This window comes from Macaca thibetana, chromosome 3, assembly GCF_024542745.1.
Source record: "Macaca thibetana thibetana isolate TM-01 chromosome 3, ASM2454274v1, whole genome shotgun sequence".
Taxonomy (NCBI): domain Eukaryota; kingdom Metazoa; phylum Chordata; class Mammalia; order Primates; family Cercopithecidae; genus Macaca; species Macaca thibetana.
In genome coordinates, this window is record NC_065580.1 from 11,653,761 (window position 1) to 11,672,833 (window position 19,073).

General features: G+C 36.0%; 1 protein-coding gene across 1 annotated transcript in view; it reads right to left on the reverse strand.

The window, feature by feature from the left end:
• CNTNAP2 (contactin associated protein 2) overlaps positions 1-19,073 on the reverse strand; it is a 2,243,420-nt gene that overhangs the window by 1,089,281 nt on the left and 1,135,066 nt on the right. Inside the window, exon 9 of the mRNA XM_050786136.1 lies at positions 18,022-18,171. Within this exon, the coding sequence (XP_050642093.1) occupies positions 18,022-18,171 (150 nt within the window). The remainder of the gene's footprint in view (positions 1-18,021; positions 18,172-19,073) is intronic.

The following is a 19,073-nucleotide window of genomic DNA, read 5'->3' on the forward strand; positions in this document are numbered from 1 at the left end:
CAGAGATATAAATGAGTGATTAAAAATATTCTATTGCTTAAAAAAACTATTTAATTTTACTACTCTAAATAATTTGTTATAAAAAGCTTCAGGCTAGGATGATGGATAATTGAAAACTGGAAAAAGAAATGCACTCCTTTAAATGAATTTTTCAAACTCAATATCCTTAGGTTAAACAGCCATATACAAATTTTCAAGATTTGCTCACGGAAGGAATAAATATTGAATGCCACTTTATTAAGTACAGCTGAGCACACAAACTATAATCAAACTCACAGATAATATGAACTGTTTAATATCAAATATAGGAGTATTACAAAGACTGCTAACTAGCTTTCAATAATTACTTTCCCCCCTTGCACAGATGTAGATCTTTACCTGGATATTTGGTTATCCAATATCCCTTGCAACTCTATGTGGCCACATTAATATGTTTCAGCCAATGAAGTGATACATGTGTAAACGTTGTATGAGACTTCAGGGGAGTGGCCTTAAAGGGTGAGAATCACCCTGTATCTTTTGATTCTATTTTTCTCCTATCTGGAACTTGGATGTAATATCTGGCATTCAAATTGCCATTTGGGATATTTGCTTTGTACTAAATATAAAGCAGAAAGATGGAAAAAGCCTTCCTTCCTGACTCCATGGAACACTATGATAGCCTTGAACAGTCTAATTCTATATTCTCATGTAAGAAAGGAAGAAATATTTATCTTGTCAATTTCAGTCTCCATTACTCAGAGCTGAACCTAATCCAAACTCATACCAGAGTGTGTACTCTACATAAAAAGAGGGTGCTATGTGTGACAAAGCCTAAAAAGCATATGGAATTGCCTGTGGTGGACGCCAGGCCTTGAAGACTGTGGAAAGCTGAGATCTTTGTCATACAGTAGCTAAATATTTGGTTGTATTGTCAACTGCTGTCTTCAGAAGGCAAATTAGGTGCCAACTGAGACTTCCATGTTAAGAGAAATGCTTGGAAAGACTCAAGGGCTCTTGTGCACTGGCTCCTTCTTACTGTGTTTAGCAAAGTCTCCAGGAGAGAAATGAAGTTAGTCTAGAACTCACCAGCCTAAAGGCTGAGATGAGAGTAAAGCTACTTTGAAGCAGAAGGTGCTTTCTTCTTATGTTGACAGTCTAAAATGATGGAGAATCCCCAGTTCAGAAGCTTGAAAGAAAAAAAAGAAAAAGAAAATAACCCTGTGTCCTAAACTGCATTATGGTGTAAGTTTAAACCATGGCTGCCAAGAGGCAGCTTTAGAAGGAAGTGAGGCTATGACCCTGGAATGTCTTTCATCACCTTCAGGTAGGGGTTGTCTACCAGACTTTGGGGGACAGTACTGTTGCACTGATCAGATTAAGGATATCGTCCACTGAAGGGTTATTCTTTTTCAGGACCTCAAGGTAGTTTGACATTAGCTGAAAGGCAGAGAGAAGAAAAGGAGGGAGGAGTAAGTACTCTTGAAGGCACATTAGAGGGCTCACCTCCACTGGGAATTGGCAGAACACAGAGGTAAGTACGAAAAAGAATAGTCAACAGGCTTTCAACTATGTCAAGAACAGATGTTTAGGTGTGGTTATTTGCACATAGAACTGCCTTAAACAAAATAGATGAGAAGAGTACAACATTTTTGAGAAACTTACATTGCCAAGGACACCATAAGCATGGCCTGCAAAGGTTTGTGCCCTTTCAATGACTACAGCAGTCCTTAATCATTAATTTGTATCAGCAGTAGGTCAGTTATGAAAGCATGCAGCCCACCAGACAGGAAAAATCAGAATACCCTTCTCAGATATGATCACGATATGGCTTCTCATAGGGACCTCTGCGAGAGTGAAACCCTGGAACACAAAAGGCACTGGAAAAATAGTCTTTTTGCTATTCCTGCCTAGCAAGATTTTAAAATTGTTATGGGCCAGCAATGATTATGTGTCTGTCATGCTTTTATTTTCAAAAGAGGAGTGCATTTCACAGTTAACAGGTTTTTACTTTATATTCTACTATACCACAAGAAATAAAACCTCGACCTGATGAAGAGATCTGTACATCATCCGAGATAGATTTGAGACGGATGCAATAACTTATGAGATTTTGGGCAGGTCTCACTTGAAGGAACATAAAAATGTTCTATGTATGAGAAAAAGGGTTAATACAGATATTTCTGTGTACTAATGTTGGTACATACTGTCAGTTTTCCCTACAATCTGTTTTCATGATCTTTTCAGTAGTAAAATCTCTCCACACCTTTTTTTGAGGGGAGGGGGCGCTGGATTCATGAATGTCTGGGAGAATTTTATTTCCCAGCTTGCTTTGCAACTAGTTGTAGCCACAGGACTAAGCTCTGACTGACAGGATACGTGTAGAAATATCTTCAGCATCTTTCAGGAAGTGCCCTTAAAGACAGGTGCTCCATTACTCTGTTCACTTCTTTCCTCCTGCTGTATGGAATGGGGATGGAAGACATCTTGACCAAGAGTGAGAAACAATGTACTAAAGATGGTAGAAAATCTAGATAGACTAGAACTTGTTAAAATATAGGTTGCATGCTAGATGCAACCCGCCATTTGTTTTTGTAAATGTTTTACTGAAATACAAACATACCCATTTATTTTCGTATTGTCTGTGGCTGTTTCTCTCTACAAAGCAAAGTTGAATGGTTGTGAGAAAGATCACAAGGCCCACAAAGCTTAAAATATTTACTATATGACTCTATATAAAAGAGTTTGCTGATGCTTGAAATAGAATTCATACTTCATGAAACCACAAAATGCCACACCAGCACCTTCATCAAGTTTAAATCGTTACTAAGTTGGATTTCTATAATTATATAGCTGAAGACTATCCTAATAATTTGGATTTTCCCCCTCTATCTTAAAAGTTAATGTTATTATATCTATAATATTTTCAATATAGAAATCCTACATTTAACATTACTCATTTCTGGGTGTCATGGCTCATGCCTGTAATCCCAGCAATTTGGGAGACCGAGGAGGACAAATTACCTGAGCTCAAGAGTTCTAAACAAGCCTGGCCAACATGGTGAAACTCCATCTCTACTAAAATTACAAAAATTAATTGGGTGTGGTGGTGCATGCCTATAGTCCCAGCTACTAGGGAGGCTGAGGTGGGAGGATCACTTGAACCTGGGAGGCAGAGGTTGCAGTGAGCTGAGATCATGTCGCTGCACTCCAGCCTGGGCAACACAGTGAGACCCTTGTCTTTAAAATAAAACAAAACATTACTTATATATAAGTGCAAAGGAAAAGTAAAAGAGACAATATATTTGGTTGATGTTTACCATTATATACTTTGACATATCACAAGAGATTAACTTCCCTAACAATAAAAATGTATATCTAATTAATATTTTTAAAGAATTAAGAAGTATGGTAAAGAATTCTGACATTATTGATGCAATCGAAAGTCTTTTAATATTAAATTTATTGGACACATTGTGTTTATGGACATTCCATGCTGGAAAGTAAAATCCATTCACCAATGACAAAAAAGAATAAACCTCAATAACTTTTGTTATATGAATACATTATGAGCAACTCTAACAAATGTACATTTAAACACAAGTACTATGTTAGAGGTTTACTTTTATCCACTTATATTTTTAAAAATAATCCTGACAAATTTCATCTCCCTTTATCTAGTTTGTTTCCTACCATATGAAACTCTATGTAAAATTAGAAAAAAATTAAAAACACCCTTTTCTAAAGGTAAACATTTACTGTTTTGAAAATTTTTGATATATATATATATATATTTAATTTTACTTTAAGCTCTGGGATATATGTGCAGAACGTGAAGGTTTGTTACATAGGTATACATGTGCCATGGTGGTTTGCTGTACCAATCAACCCACCATCTAGGTTTTAAGCCCCGCATGCATTAGGTATTTGTCCTAATGCTCTCCCTCCCCTTGTCCCCCAACCTCCTGATAGGTCCCAGTGTGTGATGTTCCCCTCCCTGTGTCCATGTGTTATCACTGTTCAACTCCCACTTATGAGTGAGAACTTGTGGTGTTGGTTTCCTGTTTCTGTGTTAGTTTGCTAAGAACGATGGTTTCCAGCTTCATCCATGTCCCCGCAAAGGACATGAACTCATTCTTTTTTATGGCTGCATAGTATAATAGTGAGAGACTTTTTTTTTTTTTTTTTAAGACAGAGTGTTGCACTGTTATCCAGGCTGGAGTGCAGTGGCGCAGTCTTGGATCACTGTAGTCCAAGGCTCAGGAGACCCTCCTGCCTCAGCCTCCCAAGTAGCTGGGACTTCAGGTGCACATACCCATGCCCAGCTAACTTTTGTAATTTTTGCAAAGATGGGGTTTCACCATGTTGCTCAGGCTGGTTGGGAACTCCTGAGCTCAAGTGATCCTCATACCTCAGCTTCCCAAAGTGCTGGGATTACAGGTGTGAGCCACGACACCCAGCCAACTTTACATTTTTATATGGAAACATATTCAAGTAGTTTTCACTTATTATTTTGAGTACTATAAAAGTGCTTGTCATGTTGGTTTTATACCTACAAATGGCTACTGCAGAAAATTTTAACAAAAAAGGAGAACATTAAAATTATTATTCATTCTTTGAATCAGAGATAGATATTGCTAAAATTCTGTTTTACTTTCTTTTACAGTGAGGGGTAGGTGGGTACAAAACTAGGTAAGTAGAAAGAGAGAAACCATAGAAAGCAGAAAGAGAAGGGAAAACCAGGAAAAGAGAAGCAAAGGGAAAAAAAGACATATATAGCCTTTTTTTTTTTTTTGATGTTTAAGGGACAGTGAGGTAGGCAGACATTAAACAAATAATCTCCCTAATTAATATATCTGTAATCTATTATATAAACTCAAAACTAAAGAACCTGACCTTAGCCAGGGGCTGAGGCAAAGGGAAGGCTTTCCTGAGTAAGTGTTGATTAAAGTGAGATTTAAGAAAGAAGTAGTCATCTTAGGTTGAAGAACATTCCAGAAAGAGGAAATGGAATGTGTAGGGTCCCTGTGACAAGGGCAGCATAACACTCTGTTAGCTCAAAGAAGGCCAACATGATGCTGGTGCACAGAAGCAGAAGGCTGGGTGAGGACGAATGATTTGTGTAACACAGAAAGGAACCAGGTGATGCAAAATCCTTGTAGTTCAGGTTATAAATTTGCATTGCTAAACAAATAAATAAGTATTGCAATCACAAGAGAAACAGGAAGTCAGTGAGGGTGGAAAGGGTAGGGGAAATTGGCAAAACAAAGTCAGTGGAAGATAGATTGAAAGAGGACTAACTAGAATGGACTGAAATTGTCAGTGGATAAATCAGGGAACTGTTAAGAAGTCCTGTAGAGAGAATATGGTAGTCTGGTTTATCACAGTGGCAGTGAAACAGCTGAGAGGCAGATGGATTATAAAATCATTTATGAGTTGAATAGTTTATGGATAATAAATAAATATTTAAATAGGATTGGGTGAAGGATTGGATTTGTTGCATGGAGATAAAACTAAAGAAAGACTAAAATCATTCTTTATCCTGAATGGAGGGCAATGGCACATTCACTGATATGGAAAATATTAGACAGGTCTAGGAGAACGTTGTTATAAATTTGTACTGTATTAAAATATTTTATCCCCATTGCACTAAGACTATGTCATTAACCTTTTCATGTATCATTTAATATTATTCAAAATCATGACTTTGGGTGGCTACATAATACTCCATTTTACAGACTTGACACAGTATCTTTTTTCATCTTTCTGCTGTTGCTCATTTAGGCATTTTCTAGTTATTGATGACTATGTTGTTGCAATAAACACTCTTGTATATAACTACTATATTCTGTAATCACACAGTGGGATTGGTAACCATTATGTATATTGTTTCAAAAGTATATGAATCAAAATTCATATAACTTTTACTGCATGTACTTAAATCTTAATACATTGATTTTAATAAGTGATTGAGGGCTAACCTTCTTGTATCATCTCTACATAAAATCTTGTTAACACTCCTTTAAATAAACATGCATTATAAACTTCCTTTTACTACTTAATCACTTAGTAATAATTTTGTTTTAATGATTTTTTTAAATGTGGATTTCTAACTTGTCTCTTGATGACACTAACCTCACATCATTACTCAATGTCTTATTTTTCTAATGTTTCCTTTGTCTCTCTTCTAATCCTCATCTACCATTTTATGGAATCTAACATTTTTATTATCAGAATGCAACGAATGTTCCTTTTTTTCCTACATTTTTATACCCAAATCATTGCCTACATTAGTGTTTTTCAAAGTATGGAGAGAGAATGACAAGCATTGAGATCACCCAGGAAACAATTTAGTAATTTCTCAAAATAATAAACATAGACTTATATGACACAGCAATTCCACTCCTAGGTGTATACCCAAGAGAAAGAAAAACGTATGTGCAATCAAAAAGAGGTAAACTAATGTTTACCTCAGCATTATGTATAATAGCCAAAAGGTGGAAAGACCTAAAACTCCATCGCTCGTGAATGAATGAATAAATGTCTCATATATATACACATACATATGTATATATAAATACATATAAATATATACATATATAATTTATGTATATAAAATAATATATAATTTATAAATAATATAAATATTACAATATATAATATAAATATTACAATATATAATATAAATATTATAATATATAAATATTTGACAATAAATAGGGATAAAGTACTGATACATGAATTGAATAAACTACAGTTGAATAAAGGTTGAAAACATTATGCTAAAAAAAAGAAGCCCATCATAAAAGATAATTTTTTATGTAATTCCATTTATATAAAATGTCCAGAATAAGGATGGGTCTGGTGGTTCCAGACTGTAATCCCAACACTTTGGGAGGCCGAGGCGGGCAGATCACAAGGTCAGGAGATCGAGACCATCCTGGCTAACATGGTGAAACCCCGTCTTTACTAAACATACAAAAAATTAGCCGGGCGAGGTGGGGGCGCCTGTAGTCCCAGCTTCTGGAGAGGCTGAGGCAGGAGAATGGCGTGAATCTGGGAGGTGCAGCTTGTGGTGAGCCGAGAGCAAGCCACTGCACTCCACCCTGGGCGACAGAGCGAGACTCCGTCTTTAAAAAAAAAAAAAAAAAAAAAGTCCAGAATAAACAAATCCATAGAGACAGTAAGTAGTAGATTTGTGGTTGCCTATGATTTGGGGTTTTGTGGAAGAATTCAGAGTGACTTCTAATAGTTTTGGGGTTCTATTTGGGTCATGAAAATGACCGAAAATTAGACTGTGGTGACAATTACAAGACTCTGTGAATATACTGAGTATCACCAAATTATTCACTTTAAATGGTGAATTTTATAGCATATGATTTCTTGGCCAATAAAATAAGAAAAAAAGAAAAATCACCCGTCTGTTAAAAATGCATATTTCTGGGCCCAACCTCAGATCTACTGAATCACAATTTTACTAAGAAGGCAACCGAAGACTTTTGTTTGTTTGTGTGTTTTGTAAAGTACCCTAGAAGGTTCTTAAGGACATTAAAGTGTGAGAGCCTGGTATAAAACACGCATTATCTTAGCAAACACACAAAATCTCTACCCGCTGGTCTTCAAATCAACTTTTGCACTAGGCTAGCAAATAGTAGAACTACTTCTATTTCTTCTAAGCTTTTACATAGTGGTTATTACCCGTCTGCTTCGTTCAGCCTGATAGCTTGCATTTCCACCCTAAAGCCTAACTGAATTTTTTCCTTCTTTTGATCTTTCAACATTTTTTTCTACATATAACATTGACTATGTATTTACTAGGGGCAATTCCCCCTTTACATGTATTTTCTGCCCTTCAAATATTCTTTTCTTTGAAATATTAAACCTAAAATCATGTATACATATTGAATCCCTGAGTCTATCTCTTTGTTCAATAGCCCATAGATAATAGGAAAAGTTCTGAAGGTATTAAAAGATTTTGTTTTATTGCTGATTTTTTGAGGCATGTAGCTTCTCCTGGAAGTAATACCATAGAGTCAAATGCTGGTAGAGAACATCTTTATTCAAATTTTATATTTGCACACTGATCTAATAAGGGTCTCTGAAAACAGAGAAGGTCTCTCTTCCCAGTTGTGGGGTAGTGAACTTACTAGTTATTACAGATTAAGTTCTACAGAGGAATGATGCCACAGTAACTTTGGCACTAATTGTATTTAACTACAGTGAATGAGATTGAAAGATCTACGTATCCAAGAGGCTTGGGGATTTTTTTGATTGGAAAAGTATTAAAGACAATGTAATTTTAAGGCTAACTTCTGAAGTAGACTGAATTATATGTTACTAGGAATGTCTTTGGCCTAAATTCCCAGACCCTCACTCTCACACATTATACCTAAAAAGACTTCAAATTTCCCCATTAGATATTCAACCATTTTTAGGGTCTTGAAGGCCAAAAACTTTTACAAAATTTCTTATTACTATAAAATTCCCATGAGGAATAGAAAATAATTTTTAATTACTTGAGAAATAGCTGGTTGCTGGGATGGACAAAGGGAACCCAAAGTAGAAAGAGAAATTAAAAATAAAAGGAGGGGTGAGTTCAGCAAAAGTTCTTTTTAATTACTACATGAGTAAACCAAACAAGAAAAACTAGCTTATTTTAAAATCCGACCTTTTTAAAAACTCAACAATGGAAAACAAAAAAGCCACAGAACCAGAAAGAACTTTTTAGTTAAAAGAGAGGCATGTAAATAATAATAAATTTAATAATTAAATTTACATATAAATAATTGATTGCCTAAAGGAGAAACAAAACAGACAAGCAGACAAAATAAGCAATAACAGACCAGCATAGTTATAGGCACGGGATCCCATTCTGTTTGTTTCTACACATATAAGAATATTATTTGAATTTTCAGCAATTAAAAAAAGTAAGTATGCTAAATTCATCTCCTCTACCTACTTGTTCAGTCATAGAGTATTTGATATGCAAATAAACATACTAACTTTGTTGGAAAAACAAAATACCCACAAACTTCTTTCTGGTATGTCAAGAAGTGCCTTAAAATAACTTTCTGTAACCACCTTTATGTATTGCTTTTTTGTGTCATTACCAAATGACTTGTGGCCACTAAGGAAGGGCCCTGGTCACACTTCCCTTCCTGCCTGAGGTCAGAGTTGGCCGCTCTAAATAGGGTCCACAGATGCTTACCAGCTGAGGCCACGCTGCCTGGACTGCCCTCAGTCTGAACACAGCAGGAGTACGAGAGCCAGGCCATTTCTTTCTGACACAGGATTCTAACAGACAGTTTTTGCTAGAGACTGGCCAATACTGCCTCAGCTGTGTAACCATCTGGGGCTCTACCCACGCACTCTTTCTTTCCTTTCACCATTCCTGAATGGCAGAGTCCTCTTTAACCTTTTTTCTTTAGAAGTACTTCCCCAATAAATCTCTTGATTGTCCGATTCTGTCTTGACCTCTGCTTCTTAGAGTACCTGAACCGACACATGGTGAAGATTCTTTTCTTTACCCAACTTTAATCAGGCTCTGAACTTCCTCCTAGGTCCATCTGTTTACTCTCTTGTAAAATCCAGTTTTAGCAAAAGAACCCTGAGAAGTCAGTTTAGCCAAAACTCCCCATCCTCGATAGCTGATCGTTCTCAGTATCTCATCATCCTTGACACCTGACCATGTTCCGCCTGTACCAACCCACAGATGGTGTCTGATCACCCCAGCCTATTTTCAGCAAGAATTCTTATTAGGTGGATTTAGCTAGAAATCCCTGTACCCTTGGATTGTTTCTCTGTAGTAATTTTCTATCTACTGACCCAACCCTGCTTTTTGGCTATAAATTCCCGCTTGTCCTTCCCACACTTGGAGTTGAGCCCATTCTCTTTCCCTTGCTGCAAAATTCCATTGCAGTGGTCCCTGTATCTATTGCAATGGTCCTGAATAAAGCCTTCCTTACTATGCTTTTAACATGTATCTTTGAATTTTTTTTAACACGGATTACTCATGAAAAATGAAGGATACATTTAAGGATTTCTTTTTCCTTTTGTTAAAGCACTGTAAAATCAACTTCATAGGATAAACTGGAGACATATTTATGCTTCCCAAGTAATCACTTTACATCTATCACATATTTGCACCAGATACATAAGGCACTACCGTTAAAAAAATTTGGCCAGTAATTTCTCTACTTAAGAGCATTTTAGATATAGAAGATGTTTGCTAAAAAATTCACATACAAAATAATATTTAATTTACGTATCTTTAGTGTTATCGGTATTATTTTCACAGTCAGATCATGATGTTCTTTTAGGCTAATGATTTTAAAAGAGCAAAATCAGTATCAAGAGAAAAGGAAGGAGAGAGTGTCAATGGTAAATGGCCACAGGGTTAAGCCAATTCTTGAAAGTCAAAGAGTTTTTGTAATTTTATGATATTTTTCTTTGAAAACTTCTTACAATCATTTCTTAAATCTGAATATTTCCAATGTAAGCCAGTTGTAAGAGCCAGAAAAAGGCAAAGGCATGTAGAATATCACAATAATTGTAATGATACTTAGTTTAAAACATAGCTCTAATCAAATTTTACTTGTGGGAGCTATAAAAAAAAGTCTTGGGAACCTTGGGCTACATGATAAATACTTTCCAATCTCCAAGCAGAGATTAGTATGAGGTTAGTATGTTCAATTTCAATCTGTAATTCCTTTTTTTTTTTTTTTGCTCTTTTCTTTTATGCATATAATTGGTAAACAAATGAAAAAAAGCCTGAAAGTTCTTTGGGAATTAGATTGAAAATTTTTTCTCATTGATATTCTAATAGAAAGTGATGGCTTAAAAATATGTATTTTTTTTTATTAAAAATACTACTTCTATGGTACTATGCTTTTAACCTGGGTGATAAAATAATCTGTACATCAGATCCCCATGACACATAATTTACCTATGTAAAAAACCCTTTACATGTACCCCTGAACCAAAAATAAAAATTAAAATATATTTTAAAATGAGGAACATTGCATAAAATAGCAAATATTGATTTGAATATTTTCAAGAACAAGTAGTTGTTTTTGTACAATCAAGTCCTGCTTAAAAAGTTAATTGAGAAAGAGTTTCTAGATTACTCACTACAATTAGGGGAGGACAAACTCCTCTAGAAAAAAAATGGAAAAAAAATCACATATAATAATAATGGACTAGAGTGAAAATATTAAAAAGACAAAGAAAAATAGAAAACAAACGGTTAACTAAAACGTTTGGAAGCAGTAAATAAACATAATTTCAAATTACATAATATTAGCCAAGCCAAATTAATCATTAATAATTTACAGAAATCGCTGAGTTTCTAAGTTGTGATTTTCCCATCTCATTCTAAAATTTAATAAATTGTTAGTCATTTGGTTAGAAAAAGTTGGCTTTTGCCATTAATACTAAATTAGCATTTCAAAGAGAGGCATATTACACAAAAGTGAGATGGGGTAACCAAGTACTTTAGTATTAATGAAGGATATTCAAAACTATGTAAATACAGATGATAGCTAATTTTCAGTTTATATTTTAAAGGGTGATAAATAGTTTATTTCCTACCCCCCTCCAACCCCAGCAGTATTGTTGGACCACTGATGGAACAAAGGTCAAAAGGAAAAGATTACAATTAGGTGGCATTTTTAAGCTAGAAGTATATGCATGAGGAGGTTATTTGTGAATCAATATTTTTAAAGGCTGTTTTTATTATAACAGCTTCCTAGCTTTAAGTCAGGGTTCTTTACTTGCTTATTTCTAAATGGCAAGGTCCCCAAATTAGAGACTGTTTGGAATTTTAATTTACCATAGCGGGTTTTAAATCATCTTGACCCTAGATGCAGCAGAAAGAGCATTCAGCCAAGACTTGATCTGAGGAATTTAGGAATTGACTGAGAACCCATCAAAAGAAACTAGAAGAGACAGGATGCTGGGAATTTTGTTTGGGAGGGAGCTGTCCACGGTTCTGTTAATTTTGGTGGAACTATGACCACATAGACAACAAATTCCTTGGTTTTAGGATGCACAGGTCAAAAGTCATTTTCAGGGAAACACAGTGAAATGGACCTCATATTGTGGAAGGGTAAGGGAGAAAGTGTAAAACAGTGGAAATGGGAGGCATGAGCCTTTTCGTCTGGAAGACTGATGTCATCCTTGACCCTTTGGCTTTCACACCCCATAGCCCACCTGTCTGCAAGTCCTGCTGGCTCGACCTCCAAATGTGTATGTAGAATTGATCATTACCCACTGGCTCCACTGCTACAATCTAGTCGATCTTCTTTCATCTGGGTTATTGCAAGAGTTTCTACTGTTCTCCCTCATGGAACGACAGCCTTTTATCAAAACAGCAGCCTGAGAGATTATTTTAAAATAAACTAGATTTACTCGGTCCAACCTTCTCAGTTATTGTTAAAGACCCTTCATAATCCAACCTCACTTTTTTTCAGTCACACTGACTCCCTTTCCTAGTCACTCCCTGCACACACCAGCTGGATATCGGGTTACACCGGCTTCTCCCTCTACCAAGAGTGTTCTTCTCTCCCATCTTCTCATGGTGTGTGTGTTCTCATTCCTCTGAGGCATTTGCTCAAATGCTATCTTCTTAATCAAAGGTTTCTCTGGCCATTTAAAGATAATCCTCAACCTCCCCCTCCCAAGAACTTCCTATCCCCTTCCTGATTATTTTTTCCCCAAATACACTCATTTAACCAATGTTATTCATTTACTATCCCACCTAGAATGTAGTCTTCCAAGAGCAAGCATTTTTCCCCTGATTTGTTCATTACCTCAGGATGAACAATAATGCCAGGTTTTCAGAAAAGATTTAATTAATCCAAGCTCTACTACTTGTTAGTTGCTCCATAATCTCTTTGGATATAAATGAATGAAGGTAGGTCTCAGTTCTATAACAGACAGTATGAATGAAAACATCAAAGGATATTCAAAAAGATTTGCAAAAGCAGGCTAGAAAAAGGATAAAAAGATTTACTATTATTTCAGCCAGTGAAGAGAAAATCAAACAATCTAATTACAGTTTGAATTTAAGGACTTATATTTTGAAGGAAATAATCATATCATTTCCTTTTTTCTTTTCTTTCTTTCTTTCTTTTTTTTTTTTTTTGGTGGATGAGGGGGCGGCGTTGCAGAGTTTTGCTCTGTCACCCAGGCTGGAGTGCAGTGGTGTGACCCCGGCTCACTGCAACCTCTGCCTCCCGGGTTCAAGCAATTCTCATGCCTCAGCCTCCCAAGTAACTGGGATTACAGGCACGCGCCACCATGACTGGCTAATTTTTGTATTTTTTTAGTAGAGATGGGGTTTCATCATGTTGGTGAGGCTGGGGCCTGACCTCAGGTGATCTGCCCGCCTCTGCCTCCCAAAGTGCTGAGATTACAGGCTTGAGCCACCGTGCCTGGCCTGAAGCCATTTCTTATGAGAAGATTTTATACATAAGATAGCCGACTTGTCCAGCATTTATATGTTAAATGTGAGGACATTTCTTACTGCCAGTGAGGGATTTAATGTATATTGATGGGGTGCCACTGGTGTTCTCTTGAACTTTTCATGTTGCTTTAGCATAAACAACTCTCTGGGAACACTTCATAATATTTCTATGGTTTGAAGCTTACGCTTCACTGTTTAGTAGATGCCCATTGTACAAAATTCCAAGATAAGTACAGTATGACAACAAGATGGCTTAATTTATTCTTAAATGCATGTTATTTTGGAAAGGGCACTACATGCTAAGGAAAAATGAGAGCAACTTTAAGATTTTTTTTCTTCTTTTAATTGCACTCTGTGTGTGTGTGGTTGTTTTATTTCCAGTATTATTACTATCTACAAGTAAAGTCTTTAATAATTTCATTTGTTTGGTAGTGGTAGGTTTCCATGGCACTACATATCAAGGTCAAGTTACAAATTCCTTTGTTCCTGCAAATGTTTGGGTCAAACAAAGCAATGAAGGCAGATTCTTTCCCCTTGTCCCTAAGTACAATCCTGCTCTGAGGATTGCGGACCCCAAGTCTTAGCTGAGTGTTCTCTTCTCTCCACATTACATGTGTAAGGACCCAAATGGAAGGATACAACATTTGGTTAGTTCCACATAGAATGTACTTTCATACCAATGATACATTTTCTTATCATTTACTTTTTTGTTTTACACAAAGCTTTCTAATACTTATCAGAGATAAGTTCTCACTCTCTCTCATGCATATGGACAAGAAATTCCCTTGGACATTTTAAAAATTGATTCCTTGTAATTCTGTGGTCCTACTCAGAGGTTACAAAATCACATTCAGAAATTTGACCATCAAATTCATATGACCAGTAAATTTGTATCCACTATGCACAATACTTTAAATGTTGTTGTTGTGCTGTTTGTTTGAATGCCTCTACCTTTTAGTTATTCACATTTCTCAAACTGTATGTTTGACTTTTAACTTCATCAGAGCCATCTTTGAGAATGGATAATACAAAATCAGAAGTATGAATCTCCTTGAGGAAGTATGCTAATTTTTAATTAGAGGTAGTTGCAAAATAAATCATTTATACCTTACTATGGGCTAAATTGTATCCTCCAAAGAGATACACTGAAGTCCTAACCGTGAAACCTATGAAAGTGGCCTCATTGGGAAATAGGGTTCTTGCAGATACAATCAGGTTAAGATGAGGTGATAATGATTAGATTGATCCCTAATCCCATGAATGATGTCCTTATCAGAAGAAGGAAATGTGGATGCAGAAACACAAAGGGGAGAAGACCATGTGAAGATGGAGGCAGAGACTGGAGGGAGGTATCTGTAAGCCAGGGAATAATGAGTATTACTGGTAACCACCAGAAGCCAGAGGAGTGGAAGGATCCTCCCCTGGGGCCTTCAGAGACCTTAAAATCCTGCTGAACCTCTATTTTAGACTTCTAGCCTCTAGAACGTTGAGAGAATAGAACTATGTTGTTTTAAGTCACCGTGTTTATGATACTTTGATACAGCATCCCTAGAAAATCAATACATACCTCCAAAAAGTCTGTTTAGGATTCACTTTTCACACTCCTGAAATGACACATTGTCTAACTTATATCATTTAATAAAACTTGTCTCATTCCAATTTTTTTTTGGGGGGGAGAACAATGAAAAAGGGCTAGAAAACACACTTCTAAACAATAGATTTCCTGTTGGTACAAAAGCAAGGCAGCGGATACTTCACAGGGCCGACAAGCGGATCCTGAATGGGATGCTGCAAGTTCCATATTCTGTGATGGATGATGCTTCTGGAGTTAGGATCCCTTAGTGATCCTGTGCCAGCGATTATTCGCGGAGGAGGCTTTCTGTCACCTAGCACTAGCTCTAGGTGTAGCTGAATCCCACCATTCATCGTCATTGCTTCAGGAAAACATTTTATTCAAGGAGAGCTGGGACCTCACTGAGCTTGCAGAAGAACATTTGTTAACAGTGTTGTGCTTCCTTGGTAATACTTGTTCATTTAATAAATGTGTTTATGCGCATCATAACTTGTCCTGTGACTTCCGTTCCTTTGCCCCCTGGGGGCAAAGCTATAGGAGGGTAGCTAATTCTCATGCATCCCAAACTTTTCAGTGACTGACGATGTTTTACAAAATGAATCTAAAATGTGTGTGTGCAAATTGGCTAAGGTCAATCTATAATTCTGTTTCTCAGATTGTTTATCAGAATCACTTGAAGTTTCGAATTCTTCAATTTGTCATCCTCTTGAATTTCAAAGTTCCAGAGGTGGGGCCTGAGCGTTAGAATGGCAACGAGTTCTTCTCGTGATTCTTACACACTCAGGATTCAGCTAATGACAATATAACAAAACAAGCTTCATGATCATTAGCTAATATGTCCTAAAGGCAGACCACAGACCCAAGAGAAAGTCGATATTCTCCTGACTGCTGGACTCGAAAACGAAAATCTGTAAACTGATAGTAAATAGCACACCATCAAGACCTCATCTCCTATAAACTTTATGCCATGAATGTGTGGTGACAGCTATTTGCTCGCCCCTCTAGATTGAAATCAATAAAAACTGGCCTTGGGCATTCAGGGAGCTCATGTATGGCCAAAAATATTCCAGTCAAGGGATCAGTAGAGATTATCAGTAGCTTTCCCACTGACAACTGGGATCTATTTACTATCAGAGCAATGAAAACTGTTGGCCATAAGCCAATCTTACTGAATTTTTTGTTTGGAGGGTAACCAGTTTGGCTATTGAGTTGTTTTTTTTCTCACGTCAATATGTCCAGTTCATTCACTCATAAGAAAGCTTGTTTGACTTTCATTTACTCATCAAATATTTATTGAGAGTCTTCTTAAAATCATGTAGTCTTAACTTCCAACAAATATTATGGAAGATTAAAGAAGGAGAGCCCTAGTTCATGATTTTTGTCTCTAAGTTGTCACTAATTAGATGGGGAGAAATGCTGTGGTATAGGACTCCGAAAACTTAAATCCAGGTGCTAGCTGCAAATTCAGTGGCAAGTCAGTAAATCTCCTGGGGTCTTCTCTGTTTCCTCTCTAGGCAATTCATAATAAAGTGATGTCTTGCCTATTTTATATAATTTACTAATTCTTTCACAAATATTTATTGTTCATCTACAACATTCCGGGATTTTTTCTAGGACCTTAAGGAATATAGCAGGGTACAAGATAAACAAAGTGGCTGCTCTCATGTCACCTTACTCTAAGAACTAGAACACACACACACACACACACACACACAAACAATGATATATAACTATTAATATAAACAAATAATAGATATGTAAATATAAACATTCTCAGAGGCAAATATGTAACATATAGATTTTAAAGCTTAAATAAAAGCCTTTTCTAAGAATGTGATTTATTTTTTACATCTCACATTGCATGATTTAGGACAGGAAAGGCAATAATCTAATAAAAGATGTATTGATCTAAACAATGTGCCTAGCACTTTAATAAAATATGTCCTCATAATTAGTTATGAAAAAAATCATTTTCTGACAGGACACATTTTTCCAGTTAGAAAATATGACAGGTCTTTGCTACAACACTTTTTAACACATAGTAGAATTTCTCATAAGATAATATTCTTTTTACTAATCTTTTCATTACTTAAGAACCAAGATGTTTGTGACCACATGTCTTCTCCTATAAGGTAGACTGTGGTAGGCACCTTTAAAATGGTACCCAGGAATCAATGGCTCTTTGTAGTCATGCCGTTGTGAAATCCCCTTCCTTTAACTGTGGATGGGATTTAGCAACTCACTTCTCACAAGCTGAAAATAATAGTAGTTATGGGATATCACTGTTAAATTGGATTATTTATAAAAAAAAAAAACTACTTATGGTTTTTATCTGGAGAACTTCCTGACTTACTGGCTTTCCCCTCCCCTCCTCTCTTTCTTTTGTTTTCCCTCTCTCTTTCTCTGCCCAGTCACCCCCAGGAGAGGCTACTTGAAGAAGGAAGGTGTTACAGAATCCAAGGCCACAGAGAACTGGCGCATCCTAGCCAGCACTATCAGCCACATACGTGAGACCTGTTGGAAGCAGACAAGTCTTCAAATGATGCAGCCACAGCCAACAGTTTGAAGTCAACATCATGAAAGACTCGCTCAGCTAAATTACTCCTGAATTCCTGATCCAGAGAAACTGTGAGATAATAAATGTTTGTTTGAAGACACTAAGGTTTGGATAATTAGTTACATAGCAATAGGTCACCAGCAAATAATCCAAGGACCTGACTTTTGAGGATTATGAGGATGAATTTAAAATCTCCTTTGTTATACTTCAATTATTTAAATTGGGCCAAAAGAATATAGTGACATCACCTTAATATCTTCATCAGAAACAAACAAATATTTTTTTCTTTTTCTTTTTTTTTGCTCAATGGAATTAGAGTTTGTTTGTTCTATCCTGAGATCTACTGAGTCAGTTGAGTCAAATATAAATACTTCATAATCAAACTTCATTTTGAAACCTCATTTTTTTTGTAATGGATTAGTAACCAAAAAGCAATGGCATTCTTACCTCCAAAAAAGTACTTCTCGCCAGTTTTAACCTGAAGAGGACTATTAGTTCGAACTGCTGATGCTTCATCTCCATCGATGGTGAGAATAGCAAAATTCTCCTTGGCTAGGAAGCGAACCTCATGCCACTGTCCATCATTCAACCCAGAACCTGGTAAGTACAAGATAAAAGTTGTTTCTTTTCTTAAAATTACCTAGTTGAACACAATTTCTAATATCAACAAATCAGGATTGTACAAATAAAAGTATTTTTCTCTAGGAAAATACAGTGTTGCTTACAATTCAAACTGATGTCTCATGTCTCTTTAACATTGTAAGTGGTTTTATACTCCACCTAACTGAATAAGGCATAATATAACCCAACCAAGTAGACAAGCAGTATTAATACCACTGGGTACTTAGGGAAAGAAATGGGTTGAAAAAAAGTTATTTGGACGACCTTGTCCTCCCAAAGTGCTGGGATTACAGGCGTGAGCCACCGCACCCAGCCGCTGAGCACATTTTATGATTATGTGCTATTTTAACTTAGTGAATTATGAATTATTTTAACTTAGTAATTAATTTTCTGGTTAACTTTGCTAGATCTCATTCTCAGACAAGAAAATGAATGTATGGCTTTTACCTAATGTCTGTCTTTGTTTTTAAAATATTTATTTTTCTGTATAGTTTGTTCTCTCTCAATAAACACATTTGGTGAGTATAGTTTATAGAAATTAAGTACTATATAATAATGTGTATGTGCAGCTATAAGTACTAACTGACCACCAATAGTCATGGAAAATAATAATAGGATTATCTGATCATTTACAAATGAGTTATCTTTATAATAGAGTACATGACATTTAAATAAAACAGCAAAATAAACCAAGAATGCATATCCCCAGCAATGGCACTTCATTGTTGCCTGATACAACAATCTTTGGAAACAAAAATTCTATTGAATTATCCATTAGGTGGACAGTAGCTTAAATCTTTAGTTTGTGTTCATTTTATGAAGAATAATCAGACAATTAAAAAGCAAAAAGGGGAGAGTGTCCAGGAAACATAAGCTTA